This window comes from Triticum dicoccoides, chromosome 3B (assembly GCF_002162155.2).
Source record: "Triticum dicoccoides isolate Atlit2015 ecotype Zavitan chromosome 3B, WEW_v2.0, whole genome shotgun sequence".
Classification (NCBI taxonomy): Eukaryota; Viridiplantae; Streptophyta; class Magnoliopsida; order Poales; family Poaceae; genus Triticum; species Triticum dicoccoides.
Genome location: NC_041385.1, coordinates 850,516,876 through 850,535,467, shown reverse-complemented (window position 1 = coordinate 850,535,467; position 18,592 = coordinate 850,516,876). Strand labels below are relative to the sequence as shown.

Here is an 18,592-nt window from a genome sequence, read left to right as displayed (position 1 = left end):
GGTGGTTCCTGTGTCTCGACCACATACACGCAGTCGCAGTGGCATTTTCAAACCTAAGGAACGTACGGATGGTACGGTTGCTTGGTTGGCTGCTTGTTTGGCTGCTGCTGTTGCGGATCCATCTTCTGAGCCTCGCTCATATCAGGCTGCCCTACGCATTCCACATTGGCGAGAGGCTATGGAGCAGGAGTTTCATGCTCTTCTTCGTAACAAGACATGGACTCTCGTTCCTCCACCACCACGGGTAAATGTTATTGACTCAAAATGGGTATTCAAAGTGAAGAAGCATTCGGATGGATCTATTGAGCGTTACAAAGCGCGACTTGTTGCTCGCGGTTTTCGGCAGCGTCATGGTCTTGACTATGAGGACACCTTCAGTCCTGTCGTCAAGCCTACCACTATTCGGCTTCTTCTCTCCATTGTTGTTTCTCGTGGTTGGTCACTTCGTCAACTTGATGTGCAGAATGCCTTTCTACATGGATTTTTGGAGGAAGAGGTTTATATGAAACAGCCGCCTGGTTTCTCTGATCCTGATCGTCCTGACTATATCTGTCGTCTTTCCAAAGCACTATATGGTTTGAAGCAAGCTCCTCGTGCCTGGCATGCCCGCCTTGCCTCTGCCCTTCGTGCTCATGGGTTTGTGCCGTCCACTGCTGACACTTCATTATTTCTTCTACAGAAGCCAGAAGTCACTATGTATCTTTTGGTATATGTCGATGATATTATCCTTGTCAGCTCTTCTCAGTATGCTGCTGATGATCTTGTCTGCTCTCTTGGTGCTGATTTTGCGGTCAAAGATCTTGGGAAGCTTCACTACTTTCTTGGAGTTGAGGTCACTTCTCGTGCTACTGGTCTTGTCCTTACGCAGAAGAAGTACTCCTTGGAGTTGTTACAAAAAGCCGGCATGCTGAAGTGCAAACCGACCACCACACCCATGTCGTCTACCGACAAGATAACAGCTGTTGATGGTGAGCTTTTGTCTCCTGCGGATGCCACAGAGTACAGAAGCATTGTTGGTGGACTTCAGTACTTGACGATCACGCGACCAGATATCTCTTATGCTGTTAACAGGGTTTGTCAGTATCTTCAGGCTCCCAGAGATACTCATTGGGCTGCTGTTAAACGCATTCTTCGTTATGTTCAGTTCACTCTGACTTTTGGTATGCATATTCGGCCGACTTCCTCTCGGGTCCTTTCGGCCTTCTCTGATGCAGATTGGGCTGGTAGCCCAGATGACAGGCGATCCACGGGGGGTTATGCAGTATTCTTTGGCTCTAATTTGATCGCCTGGAGTGCTCGGAAACAGGCTACTGTGTCACGTAGCAGTACTAAAGCTGAGTACAAGGCTGTGGCCAGTGCTACTGCAGAGATTATTTGGGTGCAGTCTTTGCTTCAGGAGTTGGGTTTGTCTCAACCACAACCTCCTATTCTTTGGTGTGATAACATCGCTGCTACATACCTTTCTGCAAATCCAGTATTTCATGCCCGAACGAAACACATTGAAGTTGACTATCACTTTGTACGGGAACGTGTATCACAGAAGCAACTCCAGATCAAGTTTATCTCGTCTAAGGATCAACTTGCAGACATCTTCACTAAGCCTTTACCACTGTCACAGTTTGAGGCTTGTAGGCGCAATCTTACCCTTCTCAGTTCTTTAGAAAGTGGCTAAGATTGAGGGAGGGTGTTAGACTATGTATAACTTCTGTACCTATGTACGTATTGTAACACAACCATTATATATAATGAGATAAGCCACCCCTAGAGGGTTGTGCTGGTTCCCAAAACTTATTGTCTTACATGTATACACTTTTTCGAAATATAATTTTTTCCATACAGATATAGTAATATCCGCAGGAAGAACAAGAGACTGGAAGTGGTGTTCTAGTATTGTAGTGTGAGTAAAATCATAAGACCTCATACTGTTTTTCATTATTACATTTTTTTGTTAAAGACTTGGTACCGGTGCTCCTTCAGCAATGACGAACTTGCCTATCCTCCTGTCTCCCAGCGTGACTTCTAAGGTTGATGTCCACACGTCGGGGACGGCCTCTTCGAGGAGGATGCAGGCACCGGGGACGACCTCCTCCGGGCGCGGCTGCTCCCCCTCCTTCGTTTGAATCCTTGCCTCCAGACGCAACATACGTTCAAAGAACCGATTCACATTTCAAATAGCAAAACTAAGATAACAGTTTCCTTATGATGATTAACATCAACTTCCCTTCAAAATTCCTTGAAAGCTTCTATCATTTGGTAGAAAAATAAATAAATATAGCCAGGTCTAAGTTTACAGCAGGATCATGACATCATGGTATGCTAGGTAGCTACATATAACCATGAACCACCTTTCAATATTAAATTCTTATGAACCAAACAGACAGTACAACCCCAGACTCCAATGTCAGCAAGAAATTAGAAGTAAAAAGGCAATGTTACACTTCAAATCACAGAATAAGAACAATGAGTTATTGATAAAATTACAACTAAATTAAGAAATGCAGATTAGTAATGAGAACCCTAACCAGCAAGGAAAACAATCAGTTTCGCACATTCTAACTTGTAAGATGCAGTTGTTTAAAACCTACATTAAACAGTTTAGTGTCTAAGAGAAAAAAAAACTAAGAGACAAACTTACGGTATCAATCCCAAGACTTCTTCTATGCACACACATCAATCACAACGCACACCATTGTCTTTCTTCTCGCTGTTGCTGCTTTTGGTGGCTCCATCCCGACAGCCGCGTGCATGATTTTGCGGGAGAGCGGGCCTCATAGCCACGCCCTCTGAGACCCTGCACCGGAAGAAGAGTGATAAGCCTTTTGGGAGCGTCTTCACAACTGTTCACTTCCGTCCACAAGTTTCCATGACTGCGACCTCTTCCACGACTTTGACTACTTCCCCGACTACGTCGTGGGTAACAATAGTGGTGCCGCGAAGAAGGCTGTTGCAACCGCCACATACCTGACCTTCCTGATTGGAAGGTATGATATGTTCATCTTTTTACTGTTTTATGTATGTGCAATACTTATAAGTACTCCCTCCGTCCCGTAATGTAGGACGTTTTTTGACACTAGTGTAGTGTCAAAAAACGTTTTACATTATGAAACGGAAGGAGTATATCCTAGTTTCACACGCTCCGTGTCTAGTACGCATTGGTATGTATATATTAGATTAGAATATGTCATTAATCTTGCGAGTATTTTCGTCGTGTTTTTCATCTGAATTAAATTTATAAAAAATTGATAATATATCCAACAGTCTCCTCGCTCTTTCTCGACTTCTGCGACAAAGGTGCATGAGAAACTATCTTTGTGTCGTGACTGAGCCTGAAGTGGAATAGAACTTAACAAAAATGCAATGTGTTCTGCTCCATCATTCATTAAAATCATAGGTAACTAAAACTGTCGCCTTCTACAGCCTCCACGACAAACTATTATGTGTTCTGCTCCATCATTCATTCATTAAAATCATAGGCAATTAAAACTTTCGTAAGTAAGAAAAAAAGGAAAAATAAATAAATGCGCATCCAGGGAATCGAACCCTGGTCAGTACCGTGGGAGGGTACTATGATACCACTACACCAGATGCGCTGCTTTGTTTGGTGTGGACAAAGTAACTCTCTTATACTGTGTGGAGTGAGCAATACAATATGAAACATACAGAAAGGTACGCACGGGCCAGCGTTTTGACTCAGCTTTGTTTATACCCGTCTGTAAATTTTAATGAAAAGGTATACTCTGGAAATAAAAAATCCCAGTGTTATAGAAAAGGGTAACTGTTTTAAGTATCATTTCTCTTAAGAAACTACATAACTTAACCTTGCCTTTTCTTCATGAAAACCATATATGATACATGTACTTCCTCCGTCCGAAAATACTTGTCGGAGAAATGCATAAAACGGATGTATCTAAAACTAAATTACGTATAGATACATCCATTCCTCCTACAAGTATTTTCGGACGGAGGGATACATAGATTCAGATTTTGACATCAAGAAAATCAAAGTTTCACTTGGGGCGCGTGGGGCTTTAGTTGATAGCTCCACGGGGCTTATCCCTATAGATGCATACATGCGAAACTTGCGCTATCGGATTGCATTGAGAGTAACAAACCTAACTACTCCATATTGCACGCAATTCTGAGGCACCCAGAGCATCTTGTGCTTCATCTCCTCTCCACACTTGTTTACGGACCACCCCTCCACCGAGAAAACTTGTGCTGTGTACCACAAAATTTCTCCATTCGAATTTGTACTAAGAAAACAAAAACAAGGCGAGCTTGGCGAATGCGAAACATTAGGTTGCTGTTATCCTTATTCACTACCTTCAGCATGAACAAAGCAGCAATGCAGGCTTGCAGCAGCCCTCACTTTTCGCAGGCAATAATGTTCGCCAATCAAAAAGATTAGCAACAGAATCAAAAGGGTCCACAGCCTGTTAAGTACAATTCCCTAAATGGCCCACGGGCATCCATGGTTACAATCTTCTGAACAAGGCACCAGCACCACAAGCTTCAGTACGAGAGATATCAGAAACTTTGTAAATCAAGGGCGCGGGTAGCTAGGGGGTTCCCATGGTCCAGCACCCGTACCGTAGCGCCTGTCTGTGTAGGTATTGTAGCCGCCGTCGTACATGCCTTGCACGCCCATCCCAGGAGGCGGTCCGTAAGCTCCATAGCCGCTGACCCCTAAAAGTGCATTAAACATACAGGTTAGCCACAACTGATTTTCAGTGACTTGGATGCAAGTGAGGGAATGAAACCTACTAGGTGGTGGTGCCCTTCTCTTCTCAATTTCAGCCCTAAGCTTCTCAGACTCCTGAGCCATAGTCACAAGATCCTTCTCCACTGCCTGCACCTGTGCCATCAGCTCTGGCTTTGCATTCTTCTCGTAATCAAGAGCCGCCCTGCAGTGATCTTAATAGTTAGCTACTCCTCCACTAAAATAAAATAAAATAAAAAGGGGGGAATGCATCGAAACACTAAAATAATTTCCTCATGTGGGCCACCAACGTAGACTCAGCATGATGTGCCTACTGTAGCAGGAACACAATCCAGGATGGTTTGGTACCTAGCACGAATTAGTTCCTGCCGCAGATCATCACGTTCAGCAATCATGGCAGGTATGCGCTGGTTTTCAGAGCTCTGTTGCTCAAGCTCCTTTGTCAGACCCTGCACCTTTGCGTTCAGCTCTTGCCTCAAAGACTCTAGCGTACCTACTTCAGATCGTAGATGCAAGGCATCTTGCCTAAGGGGTTCTAAGGAGCGTAGCTCAGCTTCCAGCTTCAGGTTCCTCTGAGTCAGCTCCCTCGATTCAATTTCTTTCTCTGCACGTAGCTTAGGTATAACCTGACTTGAGGAATGGAGATCTTCTTTCAAACGAGACATTGCTTGCCGGAGTCCAACAATTTCATCCGCCAGATGTTGGTTGTCATCATGGATTCTGCGTATCTCACCACGGCGGCTAGACAGCTCTCCCTCGATGCGTCGTGGAGAGATGGACCTTTCTCGTGCAAGACGAGGAGGAGGGCCATCACGAAATCCTCGTGGTTCCTCATAGTACTGGCGACCTATGCGCTGTCTCCCTGCCATTTATAGCCCTGTAAAGAATAACCAGAGTGTTAGACAAGAGAATAAGAGCTCAAGCACGTTTTCTGATTGGTTTGTTTGGTGAAACATGACGCATTCCACTTCGTATTTGTCCTTAATTATTTGGTTTTCTGATGTTATAATTTTTCAAAAAATAACATCCGACACACAAGTGCATTGCCATAAATGAAACAAGTGACACACACAGTCAGCGCCTGTCCCAATTTCTAATTGTGAATGGTGACAATTTGGCAGTAAGATTGTCATTAACTTAATTCATACTATTTTAACATTTCTGCGCAAGAATTTAAGGAAACATAACCTCCACTGCAAAATAACTTAGGAAGACATAAATGATTACTTCTTTTGAGCATAACAGAGCTCCACTTGTTTGCAGTTTTGGAGTAAGCAATCAGCTCGGCATAGCACAATAGCCAACTCGAGAGGGACACAGCAAATTCTGCACAGATCGGTGAGAGACAGAACAGTGGATAAATTTACACATCACATCACAGCTCGGTGATCACAGCATAGCAGAGAGCATCGTTAGATCGACATCAAAATCATATCAAAATCAGATGCAGCAGAACAACTCGGCGTCGACAGATTTGGAGAGAGGGGGGAGGGGATCTGGCTGAGCTCACCTCGAGACAAGGGCGGGCGACGGCGAGCACCGACTCGGGACAGCGCTGGTCTCGTGGGAGTGGCGGAGGAGCGAGGGCGAGGGTGTGATGGAGGCGGCGGTCAGGGGGACGGCGACGGCGGGGCGGCGCTAGGGTTAGGGTGTGCGGCCGCGGCGGGGACGCGATGAGCTCGGTGGTGGGGAATGGCCGGCTGCTCCCCTCGTTTTTTTTCTCTTTCCCCCTCAACAAAAGATAATATTGCGAACTCCACGTTTTGCTATTCCAATTTTTTTTCTAGAACACAAACTTTTGCAATTCCTGGGATCCCCAAAACACCAGGTTTCCATTTTATTTCCTCATTGCGATCCGCCTCCGCTTATTTGGGAACCAGATTCGACGGTTCTCGGAGCTAAGAAGCAACGAACAGATCATCGCTATGAGCTGCTTCCTGGTTTTAACAATTTGTTGGACGATTGAGAGATAAAAAACAAGAAGGACGACTTTAATTCACGAGCAATATGAGTTTGAAGCAATTACATAGTCGTAAGGTTATCTATAACTAGACCCCTCAAACCCTCTATAAATATCTGGGTGGATAGCCCAACCGCAAATTTGACGGATCTCAGGGCTAAGGAGCAATCGAACAGGTCATCAGTATGAGCAGCTTCCTGGTTTCAACAATTTGTTGAACGAGTGGAAGATACAAAAAAAGAGAAAGACGACTTTAATTCGCGAACAATATGAGTTTGAAGCAACGATATAGTCGTAAGAGCATCTACAATCGAACACCTCAACCCCTCTATAAACATCTGGGTGGACAGCCCGGCCATCGCCCGGTCGCAAAATAGACACCCAACTGGATCCTCCAAAGACAATCCAAACGTCCTGACTGTCCGGCACCATTCACACCTAACTTATATCTACGGCGTATAAGGGGACACACAGACGTGTCTTCCATGTTAGATCCAACAGTCCAGACACATCTCAAATCTCCAAATCGTCCCCAGCCGTAGCCCGGCCTGCTCTTTTCCTCTCCTTTCTTTTGCCTCCTCTGTGCCGCCCCTTCCCTATCTCCGCCACTGTCCCAAACCCATAGCGCATGTTACCATCGGCCCCACCCACCCGACCATCCTTGTCGCCCCCGACATGGTCGCTGCCCCAGACGCCATCGTGGGATGTCCTACTCATCTGGACGTACACCTCACCATCTATGTGTTCGACGAAATGCCTGAGACTATTATTTTCTTCCGTAGGAAAACAATGGATTCGTCGAATGTTGAATATGAGAACAAGGAGCTTCATTAATTCATATACAAAGAGTTCGTCAATTCATCGGATTCAGATGACAGAGATGCTGAAATGATGTTGATGATGAGCATCCAAGAAGAAATGGAGAGGCAAGTGAACCATATGTTTTGAGCTTAGAGGATTCGATAAAAAAAAAAGGGCAGGGGAGTTATTCCCCGGGATAAGATTGAGGATGCACTTGCATACCATGATGAGTTCCGGATAAGCAAACATTTGTTCTTGCACATAGTGAATGTTGTGGAGGCAAATGATCCTTATTTCAAGTTGAGGAAGGATTACTGTGGACACCTGCATTCTCTCCTCTGCAGAAATGCATGACTACTATGAGGATGCTTGCATATGGTACCTCCACAGATTTGCTCGGTACGGTTGTAGATGCTCAAGATCCGGCTACAAACTTGTTTCGAGGTCATGGTACTAAGAGCAAAGGTCATAAGAACTTCTCTCTCTGTCATAGGAACGAATAGAATGTGAACACGGGTGAATAGCAAAAATCCAGTGTGGGTCGTACTACCATATGGTAGCATTATGTGAGACATTGGTCCACCTACGGTACATGCCTGATGTAGGTCCTGTATCAGCGGTCCATCCGTCAAACTACACCATCCCGCCCCTTCGGACCTCCGGTACATACGACCTACCATGGTCCAAAGACGCTCTCGTGTACAACCATCTCCAGTATACTAGAATATCTGGTGCTCGCACATGCTCTATTCAATGCCCTACCTACCTATGCTCGTAGAATCTATGGACGATGACTTCATGCAGAAAGTATGGTTGTGAAGGAGCTGGGATTGGATTTCTAGCCCACCGCATGTAGCTGCTCGGATTGTGAGAAAGTAGCGGCGATAACACATGATTGACTTTGATTTGGTGGTGCTTCTCAAGTACCGTATCTTAAGTTTCAGGGTGAAAAACTTAGGTGACCCTATTTGGTTGTACGTGGCAATGTCGATGTTTTTGTGTCATCACCTTGTTGAAGGCATTACTCCGATCTTCTCGGACTTGTTCTTCAAGGTGGAAACCTAGAATCTCCCCTTTCGTAGTTGGATCCGGTGTCGGTTGTGCTTGAGCATCATTTCCTTCTTAAAGGCGTTATTGTTAAAGAACATCGTCGTCCTTGCGGTGTCAAAAGATGGTTGGTGCCGATATGGTCATTGTTGTAGTTTGCCAGATTTTTTTTCTCGCTTAGGCGTAGCTTTGGTCGTATATGACTTTGCTCTTTTTCGGTATGTTTAAGGTATGTGTGTGTTGACGTTGACTGTGTGCATCCTATCTATACAGTGGTCGGGCTTGATGTTTCGTTCCGAATCAATAAAATATCCTTTTTCAAAAAAACAATTAGCCAAGCAAAAACACATACTAACACTTAATATTAGAACCATAGGGGAAATAAAACACCCACGGGTGATTATAAACGAAATTCACATTATACTAAAAGAAATCAAAGCCTGCATCATCTAATCACGACAAATTGAAGCGGTCGATCGACTCGTCTTGTTGATCACACAGGGAGCACCTATCCTGGTGCAGCAGCCCTCTTTGTGCCAACCTATCCGATGTCATGCACCTGTTCTTTGGTTAAATAGCTCATTAATTATTGTGCTTTTCTGCTATTTGCATCCAAAAGCACAATCGCTCAACAAAAGCACCACCATCAATCACAGATTACAATGAAGCCACATCTAATATTCACTGTGGTTCTATATACAAGGCGGCTATGTGACAACAGAGTAATACGGAGTGGAATAGGGTGACAAAGCCAAATCAAGAGTCAAGGAGAGGCGTGTAGTGGTGATAAACAAGATTGAAATTATGTGCAAAGGCTGTTGGAGTGGTACGAAGTGAGTGAAACACACTAGCTTTTGTCACAAGAGAGTAGAAAACCACAATGTTGTCCACGCAACAAAAACAGTATTCTAAAGAAACGGAGCATATGCTACTTCATCTAATCACGCCAAATTGAAGCGGTCGCCGGGGCGATCATAGCAAGCATATCGGAAATGCCTCCTAGCGACCTCGAAGCTCAGCCGAGCGTCAACCGCCGCATATCTGATCCGCTCAAGGGTCAACGGGAACACACCCCATCCAGACCTCCTCAACTTCTCGCACTCCCCGTCCTTGCTGAGCTTCGTTCCCAGCAAGTAATTCGATAGATCAATCAACGACGGCGTAGGCTTGCTGCAGACGCTCTTTGGGATCTCGACGCGCTCCTGCAGGTCGTAGGAAGACGCGATCTTCAGCCCGTAGTAGCCCAGCATCTCCTGGTCCTGGCTGATCCCCGCTCCGCAGAAGACGATGTCCTCATCGGCGAGAAACCTCCTGAGCATTGCCGGCACGTGCCTCGCGTGCACGATGTGGTACACCAGGCACTCGTCGGCGACGCAGAGCTGGAGCACGGCGGCGCGCTGCTTCTGCTCCTTGGGCAGGTCCTTCTGCCTCTTGCCGAAGACGGGGTTGGTGAACTCGGTGTCTAGGCCGACGAGCTTTTTGTGGGCGTCCCGGAGGAAGTTGGCCCACACGCGCGATATCCACGCCTCTACGGTGGATGGTTGGATTGTGACGGTGGCTTTGGTGTCGATGCCTTGAGCGTCGAAGTGGTACGGCCTTTCGTCATTGTCCGGCTGCTGGCGCGCCATTTTGGAAGCTGCAAAGGCTGGATCCCTGTGCGGCGCGGCGGCAGGATCCCTGTACGTCGAAAGAAGATGGTTGTATGCGTCCTGATGGATTCGCCAGCCAGGTATACATATATAGTGCGGCCGTCCAATCCAATCATGTTGTCAGGTACGCCTAGGTATACCGTATACGAGCCGGATTGGGAGTTGCTCTCCAGTCCAATCCTGAATCGGACACGAAGAAGGCGTGGTTGTGAGCTCCCTCCGGATTCCATCATCATGTATGCACTACGTGCTCACGCAGAAAGTAGTTATTCACGCAGAAAATGCATGACACTGAAATGAGCTCTCAACAATAATCAAGAACTCAACAATAATCAAGAACTCAAGTTGTAACAAAGCTCTCGGTATCCATCTCATGTTACCACTGAAAATGCATGACACTGAAATGAACAGAACGATGACAGGGAAAGAGAAAACAGTTGGAGTTGTTCCAAGAAAGAAAAACAGAATTAGAATAGAAATTCTCAATGTTCGTGTCAGTTTTGAAGTTTCTACTATTATAGTATATGACAATCCGTCACTGTTGGAACAAGAAAACCGACAGCTCAGTTTGCTTCAGTAATCTTTGGACCCTCTCTGCTTCTTCTCTGATACAAACAAGGTTGGTTTTGATCTCTTCGCAAATCCTTCCTTCCAGTAGCCGGACTGGAACCCAGAGCTTAGGCTCCAGCTCCACCACATAAGAAAGCCTAGTCTGAAATTCCTGGCCAATCAGAACTTCCCCGCCTTCGTCAGTAGTAGCATCGACCTACACGGGATCAAAGTGCGAACCAGATTACTTAGATGAGTTTCAGAGTCATGAGGGACCATAAATTATACCATGATCCAGGAAATTACAGAAACATCAGTCGACCAAAGAATAGTGCATCTAGAATCCTGTTTAACACCCTGGGCTGCTTGACATGGTTCATTGCCACAAATACACCCTGGGCTGCTCTATGAAATCAGGTGATCCTGCTTTGAAGTCAAATTGCTTATTCCAGAATAACAATGAACCTAGGCTTCTGCTAGGCTATCAACTAGGCTCGTCTCCGTGCCTGGCATCATAGCAGTATAATTCAACTCAGCAACACCGATTTGGGAATCTGAATTATGAGCAAGACCAGCAGGGAGAGGGTATGATCATGTTACCTCCTGGACACACCATTTGCCCTCGAGTACCTTGAAATCGCCGTCGACAATGTTGAAGGCGATCTCCCGGCGGCGCTCCCGGGACTCCAGGAGCACCTCAAGCTCCCCCTTGTGGCACTCTATGGTGCCCTTGGCGTTGAACTTGAGCCCCAGCGTCACATCCTGCTCCCTGACCTGCACAGGACTCGTCCTCGTCACCTCGTCGTGGGATCTCACTGAAGTCTGATTAGTTACTTTTCTTTTCTTGATCTGAGGAGAGGCATTATGGCCAGACCGAAGAAAAAGCCACATGGAACAACAAAAGTTAGACCGAGCAAAATAGTGAAATACGTATATAAATTTAGGTACTAAATTGCATGAGAAAATGAAAAGAAAATAGAGAAAGAAAAAGCGCAATCTAGCATATGTTTTGGGGACAACAAGTTATCCCATGGTCGGATTGGTAACTGGTTCTGAACTGCTTTATTGTTGGACTGTATCAAACGAACAGATAATGTATCCGCTGTATTATATTACAGAATGAATTTTCATACACGTAGAATCATATCAGAGATGACATTACAGTCAACTATCCTGCCAACATCTTCTAACAAAATTATTTAGGCTGAGTGGCCCACTCTTCAATTAAGTAGCAAAAACAAATCCTAAACTGCAAGACTCGGTTCAGGTGAGGTCCCTCCATTCGTTATCCAGCCATGTCAGCACAACTGGGGGCCCTTCCACATCACCTCGATGCAAGAAGCATGCTGATTTTTGTTTACCTGATTCCCTGTGAGACTGACATCCATCAGACTCATGGCACTTCAATCACAAGGATCGAACAACATAACTGAAGTCGGGCTGAACATACCTCTGTTAAGGAGCATACACAGAACTATAATCAATAACGGCATTGTAAGAAAGCCTTCAGGGTTCATCCTAGTTATCACTGAAAATACATGACACTGAAATTAAAAACGATGTGGCAACAGTGTATGAAAAAAATGGATGTGGTTCCAAGAAGGAAAAATACAAGTGGAGTAGGAAAGTACACATCTCAATCCAAAATGTTTGCATCGGTTATTAAGATTCTTTCTAGTATTGTACTAGATGATATATTGAATGACATTTGACGTAATGAAATGCCTTGCACATGCAAGACAAAAAATTGAGCAGCTGCGATTGTCACAATTACTACCTCGTCCAGTAACCTTTGGATCCTCTCTGCTTCTTCTCGGATACAAATAAGGTTGGTTTTGATCTCCTTGCAGATCCTCCCTTCCAGCAGCCGGACCGGAACCCAGAGCTTAGGCTCCAGCTCCACCACATACGAAAGCGTGGTCTGAAATTCCTGCCCCGATGAAACTTCTGCACCTTCATCAGTGGCACCATCAACCTACATGGTATCGAATTGCGAACAAGATTACTTAGCTGCCTTTTTTGGATTAATGCAATCCTAGGCTGCTTGGGACAATAAATCAATAAAGATACACTAGCTTGATGAATTCAGGATGGCATCATAGCAGTACACAAATTCGACTCGCTAACCACTGATTTGATAATCTGAATTCTGAGCAAGAACAACAGAGTATGATCATGTTACCTCGTGGACAGACCATTTGCCCTGGAAGACTTTGAAATCGCCGTCGACCATGTTGAAGTCGATCTCCCGGCGGCGCGCCCGGGACTCCGGCAGCAGCTCCATCTCGCCCTCGTAGCAGTCTATGGTGCCCTTGGCGTTGAACTTGAACCCCAGCGCCAGATCCTGCTCCCCGACCTGCACAGGAACCAAACCACATCATGCATCAGACCATCGCACACGACCTGCTCGACGAATTGCTTGGGCGAGAGGAGAGGAGAAACCTGGTAGAGGCGGGCGAAGGCCTTGTCCTGGTGGAGGAGGCGGCACTCGGAGAGGCCGGGGATGAATCCGGCGAGGCCCTCGTAGTCGGTGAGCGTGGCCCAGACGGCCTGGAGCGGCGCGCCCACCCGCACCCGCGCGCGCACCAGCCGCCGGTTCTTCTTCCCCGGCAGCTTCCGCACCTCCATCTCGAACCCGTACCGCTCGTCTCGGTCCTCCTCCACCTCCCTGTCCACATGTTCTCCCTCGTCGCCGGCGACACCGGGCGCCGGCTCGGAGGAGCGCCTGAGGGGGTTCCGGGAAGGGGCGGGGCGGGAGACGAGGCGGATGCGCGCGGGGGTCCAGTTGGTGGTGGTGTGGGCTAGGAGGAGGCGGAGGCGGATGGGGCGGCCATGGGGGGAGGAGGAGGAGGAGGCGAAGCAGCAAGACGCGGTGGACGGCATGGCCATGGCTGCCAAAGCTTCGGCCTTTGACTCCTCCACCGGCTGCCTGCCCGCCTAGTGGCCTTTTGCTACGGGCACACACATCGTGTCATTATTTTTGGTAGAGACCGTGACACGTGGACGCATATGAATGTTGAGATTGCTTTTCTTATTCTTCTTTTGCCGAGCAAATGTTTGGTTTGGTTCCTTGTCTTTTTCTTAGTTCCATTTTGATATCTAGCTCATCATTCATGCCGAATGGCAGCTCTATCGAATTAGTCGAAATTCCCTTTTATGTGAAAGTGTTTTCTTTCTATACATTTGGGCCAGTTTTAGAGTTAAGCCAACTAACCAAACTGATCTTCTTTCTACAGGAAAGGCATCTTCAACCGCAAAAAACAAATGGATGCGTGTGAGGTGCCTACGGTGACTTCGTAAATTTCAAGATGATATGTTGGCTCAGTCTTTCGGAGGTGCTCATAGGGATAGGGTGTGCGTATGTGCGTTCATAGGGATGAGTGTATGCACGTGTATATGAGCGCTTGTGTCTGTACTAATGTTCAAAAAAATAAACAAATGGATGGGTGTGTGCTCATCAACAATCGGGCGGGTGCCGGCCTTCCAATGTCATTCCCAAAATATCCCTTATTGTCGTAATATAGTGTAACATCTTCAATAAGTAGATGTCCACATATGTTCATTTTGACATAAAAATATATAACTCATCTATATTGTCACAATGACGTAGTCTTGGAAGACACCTTCTCGTCGGACACAGACACCTTGGTGCCAGCTAGAGCTGCTGGCTAGTTTCAACAATCTACACTAAATTTTCTTAATGTCAAAACGAATAAGGGATGCTTGGAGCAATGGAAACAAGGAATGCTCAGGCCAAACAGAGATTACAACACGGCTAAACCTACCAAAGCCCGAACCAGAGAGGTAGACCGAACCAACATGATGTCCAACATCGCCAAAAGCCAACTGATGTTCAATATTTGTTCTACACCATCCATGTTTTTTTTTGCTGTAGAATTTTTATTATAATTATTAGGTGATAAAATCATGTCCAAACTTATGGATGTACTACTTACTCCCTCTGTTCCCTAATATAAGACCATTTAGCTTTTTCTTTTATTCATATGTATCTAGACAAATTTTAGTATGTATGTTCACTTACTTTATTATGTACGTTGTCAATATTTTCAAATAGCTAAAGGTCTTATATTAAGGAATATTAATTGAGAGAGTACAAGGCTACGACCCAGCTCATTTGTAAGGTTGGTCATAATGAGAGTAACATAGATAATACCTCCGTCCGGGTTTTTAAGACCGGCCGACCGATTCTCTAGGACCAAGGCGTCCTCTTTTTCTCCCCCCAAAGCGTGCAGGCTTTCTCTACCTTACCCGCATGCAGCCAATGAATATCGTGCATGCACCAACCTGTTTCTCTCCCTTGCATGCATGCATATGCATGCCCAATCAACTCGCCAGAGATGTCACATATTAAGAGAAAAACACAGCAGCTTTAAGGCACGGGCCTAGCAAATGCGGACGGGGCAAGATGCCTGACCGGACTTCTAATCCCGGACGGAGGTAGTAACATAGATGCCATATAAGTAAAAAATTTGATGTGGCAAGTAGTTAATAAGGAGAGAGACAAATAGAGTAACCTAATATGTTACCATCACATAGCGCTTTCCAATGCAAAATGAGCCTACCAGACAATAAATGAGCATGTATATGTTATTACACATATGACACTTCACACTATAAGGGTAGTAACATAGAATAGTAACGTATGCATGTTATTATTCTAAGTTACTCCCCATTATGACCAGCCTAACTCTCCCATCAATTTTATCAATTGGACATGGGTGCCGTCGCCTTCTCTTCCTATAGGTGTGGTGATCTAACGCTCGCTGACTCAGAACGTGAGCGCCGGTTGGCGGGCGTCCAACATTGGCAGCAGCAAGCCACATGTGGTGGCAGTGGCTGCGCGAGGACTAAACGACACATGCAGAGAAATTATCTGATGAGGGAAGGCGTAGCAGTGGAAGTCGTACGAGTCCGTATTGGATGCCAAACAACAAAGAAACTCAATCGTGCACTTACCAGCCTCAAGTTTTAAGCCAAGATACAGTTCAGATACACATCAACAACTATCATTCTACTTATAAACATGGTTGTGCTACCCGGCCTTTGGGAGCACCATGCGCGCGCTAGGCCTTCTGGGCGGCGGATTGTTTTGTTGTGCTTGTTTTTACCTTGGTGTCAATTGATCGTCCGTTCATCTCTGTTGCACGCCTGCACAATCTTAATAGGTGGATGACTGTTGGTCCTCTACCGATTCAAAACATTACCATTCAAAACATACGTGACTCTTTCCTTTCCGTAAAAAATGTCGTCCAGGGACAAGCCTTCAACGGTGGCAATTGAGGCCCTTGGGCACCAGTCCTTAAAGATACATACACGAAGACTTTTCAGTTGCCAGTCGACTCCAGTATAGGAGCGGTGACTTTGGCGTGTCAACGGCTCATATTCATATTGGTGGCGGCGATGGTTGTTTGTTCGTCTAGAGACCTCAGTGTAATTTCTATTACGTTATGGGTTCTTTGTAATTCTAATGAACCTATATAATAGATCCGAGTCATTTTTTATAAAAAAATAATGTGATTCAAACATAAAAATCCTTCTAGTTGAAAAGGATTGGATAGAACTCGATCAGGCGGGTATCAATGCCAATTATTTCTAAGTGTAAATAGATAGAAGTCCCAACATATTCAGCTTAACATGAGGGGCCAAACTTTTGCAATTTTGACAATTATGATGAAGACCAAACTGACCAAACGTAGACTTGCGAACCAATTTGTGGTTGGTTAGAAGGACAGTAGTATCCTAGTCCGCCAGGATTTAAGTCATAAACTTCACACTACTTCTCGCAATTTCCTGGATTTATTCCAGGCCTTTCGGCGATATATGTTCAGTGGGAGGAGACGTTCCCGTCGACTACAAAAGTGTGTGTGGCGGCTTCGTCAATCTCAAGATAATGTGCTGACTCATTCAGTTGGAGGTGCCCATATATAGAGGTAGGGTATTCGTGCGTGCGTTCATATGGATGAATTGAGCGTCTGTGTCTGTAGTCTGTATTGTACTGTGTTAAGAAAAAGACATCAAAGCGTCCATCATTGATTGCAATTTTATTTTGCTGGTGGCCTACCAAGCTGACCACTTGGTACATCAAAGCGTCAATCATATTAGTTAGAAAGGTGTTGTCACAATCCCATGCATGTGCTGCAAAATAAATTGAAAAGAGACTTAGGCCATGTTTGTTTGGGCTTTTGCTTCTTCTTTTGCAGTTTTTTCACTTTGGCCGCCGAAACAAATATGGCCTTATACTTGTTTGCTTCCCGTGGAACGGCAGCATCCGCAGCACTAGCAGGAGGGGCCATCCATCGTGGCGCCTCCACTCCAGCTGGTCGAAGGAAGAGGAGAAGGTGCCGTCCTCGCCGCCGGCAAACCTCTGGGCGGACACGAACAAGGTGTGGCCGTTGGGGTGCAGGGCGTAGCAGAGGATGCCGCAGTAGGACATCGTTGAACGGCTCGAGCAGCGGACGGTGGTCCAGACCCACGGGTACAATGGCGGCCAGTATCCTCCAGGAGGAGACATCGTTGAACGGGAAGAGCTTGCCTTAGCCGGCCAAGGAGACGAGGAGGGGCAGCCGGCAGTCCATGCGGTACCGTTCGCCGGCCACGATGTCGAAGGCCGGGATGTCAGGGCCCACCAAGGCGTGTGAGTTGCCGTGCATGGCCCCGAGGAGCGCCACCGTCGCATGCAGGAATGAAAGGCGTGCACCAGTCGTCCAGCAGCGAGCGAAATGGATCAAGGACACAATAACTACTTATTTCGGGAGCACGTAGAGCATAGGACGACGGAATCCGGAGGGAACTCCTAATCCAACTCGTATACGTGTCCGAATCAAGCGTTCGTGTGCGACTAGTCCCAATCCGACTCGTACGCCTACCTACGCGTACGTGAGACCATGCATATGCTCTCTCTCTCTCTCTCTATATATATATATATATACCTGGCGAATCCATCATCTTCTTTCATTATTTCGACGTACGCTGATTTCTCGAGCCTGCCACCGTAGAGGGATCATCATCGTCGTCGCTACCTTGGAATCCAGCCTTTGCTAGCTGCTTCCAAATGGCGCGTCAGCCGCCCAAGGACGAAAGGCCGTACCACTTCGCCACTCAAGGCATCGACACCAAAGCGACCGTCACAATCCAACCATCCACGGTGGAGGCGTGGATATCGCGTGTGTGGGCGAGCTACCTCCGTGACGCCGAGAAGAAGCTCGTCGGCCTAGACACCGAGTTCACCAACCCGGTCTTCGGGAAGAGGCAGAAGGACCTGCCCAAGGAGCAGAAGCAACGCGCCGCGGTGCTCCAGCTGTGCGTCGCCAACGAGTGCCTGGTGTACCACATCGTGCACGCGAGTCACGTACCGGCAATGCTCAGGAGGTTTCTCGCCGACGGGGACATCGTCTTCTGCGGGGCCGGGATCAAGCAGGACCAGGAGATGCTGGGCTACTACGGGCTGAACATCGCGTCTTCCTTCGACCCGCAGGAGCGCGTCGAGATCCCGAAGAACGTCTGCACCAAGCCTACGCCGTCGTTGATTGATTTGGCAAACTATTTGCTGGGAACAAAGTTCAGCAAGGACGGGGAGTGCGAGAAGTTGAGGAGGTCCGGATGGGGTGTGTTCCCGTTGACCCTTGAACGGATCAGGTATGCGGCAGTTGACGCTCGGCTGAGCTTCGAGGTCGCTAGGAGGCATTTCCGATCTGGCTGTTATGATCGCCCCGGCGACCGCTTAAATTTGGCGTGATTAGATGAAGTAGCAGGCTCCTTTTTTTCTAATATAACGTGAGTTTCGTTTATGATCCCATGTTGTCTTATTTCCCCTATGCTTCTAATATTCGGTGTTACTACCAGTTA

The 18,592-nt window shown here is 46.6% G+C and overlaps 4 protein-coding genes and 1 non-coding gene across 6 annotated transcripts; 1 reads left to right on the top strand and 4 right to left on the bottom strand.

Moving 5' to 3' along the window:
- Positions 1 to 3,519: 3,519 nt before the first annotated feature.
- Positions 3,520 to 3,590, bottom strand: TRNAG-CCC. Its single transcript has one exon. It is a non-coding gene; the product is annotated as a tRNA-Gly (tRNA).
- Positions 3,591 to 4,278: 688 nt separating this feature from the next.
- Positions 4,279 to 6,439, bottom strand: LOC119278932 (protein FLX-like 3). Of its 2 annotated transcripts, XM_037560313.1 has the most exons (5): positions 6,231 to 6,439; positions 5,948 to 6,046; positions 5,069 to 5,597; positions 4,765 to 4,904; positions 4,279 to 4,686 (listed from the first exon to the last, which is right to left on the bottom strand). In XM_037560313.1, exons 3-5 carry the CDS (start codon positions 5,587 to 5,589, stop codon positions 4,544 to 4,546), a joined length of 804 nt encoding a protein of 267 aa, XP_037416210.1. In that variant the 5' UTR covers positions 5,590 to 5,597; positions 5,948 to 6,046; positions 6,231 to 6,439; the 3' UTR covers positions 4,279 to 4,543. The 2 variants fall into 2 exon arrangements, with proteins under 2 accessions (XP_037416210.1, XP_037416209.1); XM_037560312.1 differs by lacking the exon at positions 5,948 to 6,046.
- Positions 6,440 to 9,469: 3,030 nt separating this feature from the next.
- LOC119280316 (Werner syndrome ATP-dependent helicase homolog) lies at positions 9,470 to 10,156 on the bottom strand. Its single transcript, XM_037561207.1, has one exon. The coding sequence runs from the start codon at positions 10,154 to 10,156 to the stop codon at positions 9,470 to 9,472; it is 687 nt and encodes a 228-aa protein (XP_037417104.1).
- A 1,556-nt stretch (positions 10,157 to 11,712) lies between these two features.
- LOC119278931 lies at positions 11,713 to 13,666 on the bottom strand. Its single transcript, XM_037560311.1, has 5 exons — positions 13,169 to 13,666; positions 12,909 to 13,082; positions 12,504 to 12,701; positions 12,177 to 12,254; positions 11,713 to 12,095 (listed from the first exon to the last, which is right to left on the bottom strand). Exons 1-4 carry the CDS (start codon positions 13,613 to 13,615, stop codon positions 12,252 to 12,254), a joined length of 822 nt encoding a protein of 273 aa, XP_037416208.1. The 5' UTR covers positions 13,616 to 13,666; the 3' UTR covers positions 11,713 to 12,095; positions 12,177 to 12,251.
- Positions 13,667 to 17,798: 4,132 nt separating this feature from the next.
- Positions 17,799 to 18,482, top strand: LOC119280315 (Werner syndrome ATP-dependent helicase homolog). Its single transcript, XM_037561206.1, has one exon. The coding sequence runs from the start codon at positions 17,799 to 17,801 to the stop codon at positions 18,480 to 18,482; it is 684 nt and encodes a 227-aa protein (XP_037417103.1).
- The last annotated feature ends 110 nt before the right edge of the window (positions 18,483 to 18,592 follow it).

What these genes read in the sequence shown, in the direction of transcription:
- LOC119278932 (XM_037560313.1), bottom strand. Translation starts at nt 5,589, where the DNA reads ATGGCAGGGAGACAGCGCATAGGTCGCCAGTACTATGAGGAACCACGA. An exon ending in CAGGAACTAATTCGTGCTAG is followed by an intron (nt 4,905 to 5,068) that starts GTACCAAACCAT and finishes AGATCACTGCAG; the next exon opens with GGCGGCTCTTGATTACGAGA. An exon ending in GAGAAGGGCACCACCACCTA is followed by an intron (nt 4,687 to 4,764) that starts GTAGGTTTCATT and finishes ATGCACTTTTAG; the next exon opens with GGGTCAGCGGCTATGGAGCT.
- LOC119280316 (XM_037561207.1), bottom strand. Translation starts at nt 10,156, where the DNA reads ATGGCGCGCCAGCAGCCGGACAATGACGAAAGGCCGTACCACTTCGAC.
- LOC119278931 (XM_037560311.1), bottom strand. Translation starts at nt 13,615, where the DNA reads ATGGCCATGCCGTCCACCGCGTCTTGCTGCTTCGCCTCCTCCTCCTCC. An exon ending in CCTTCGCCCGCCTCTACCAG is followed by an intron (nt 13,083 to 13,168) that starts GTTTCTCCTCTC and finishes GTTCCTGTGCAG; the next exon opens with GTCGGGGAGCAGGATCTGGC. An exon ending in GCAAATGGTCTGTCCACGAG is followed by an intron (nt 12,702 to 12,908) that starts GTAACATGATCA and finishes GATACCATGTAG; the next exon opens with GTTGATGGTGCCACTGATGA.
- LOC119280315 (XM_037561206.1), top strand. Translation starts at nt 17,799, where the DNA reads ATGGCGCGTCAGCCGCCCAAGGACGAAAGGCCGTACCACTTCGCCACT.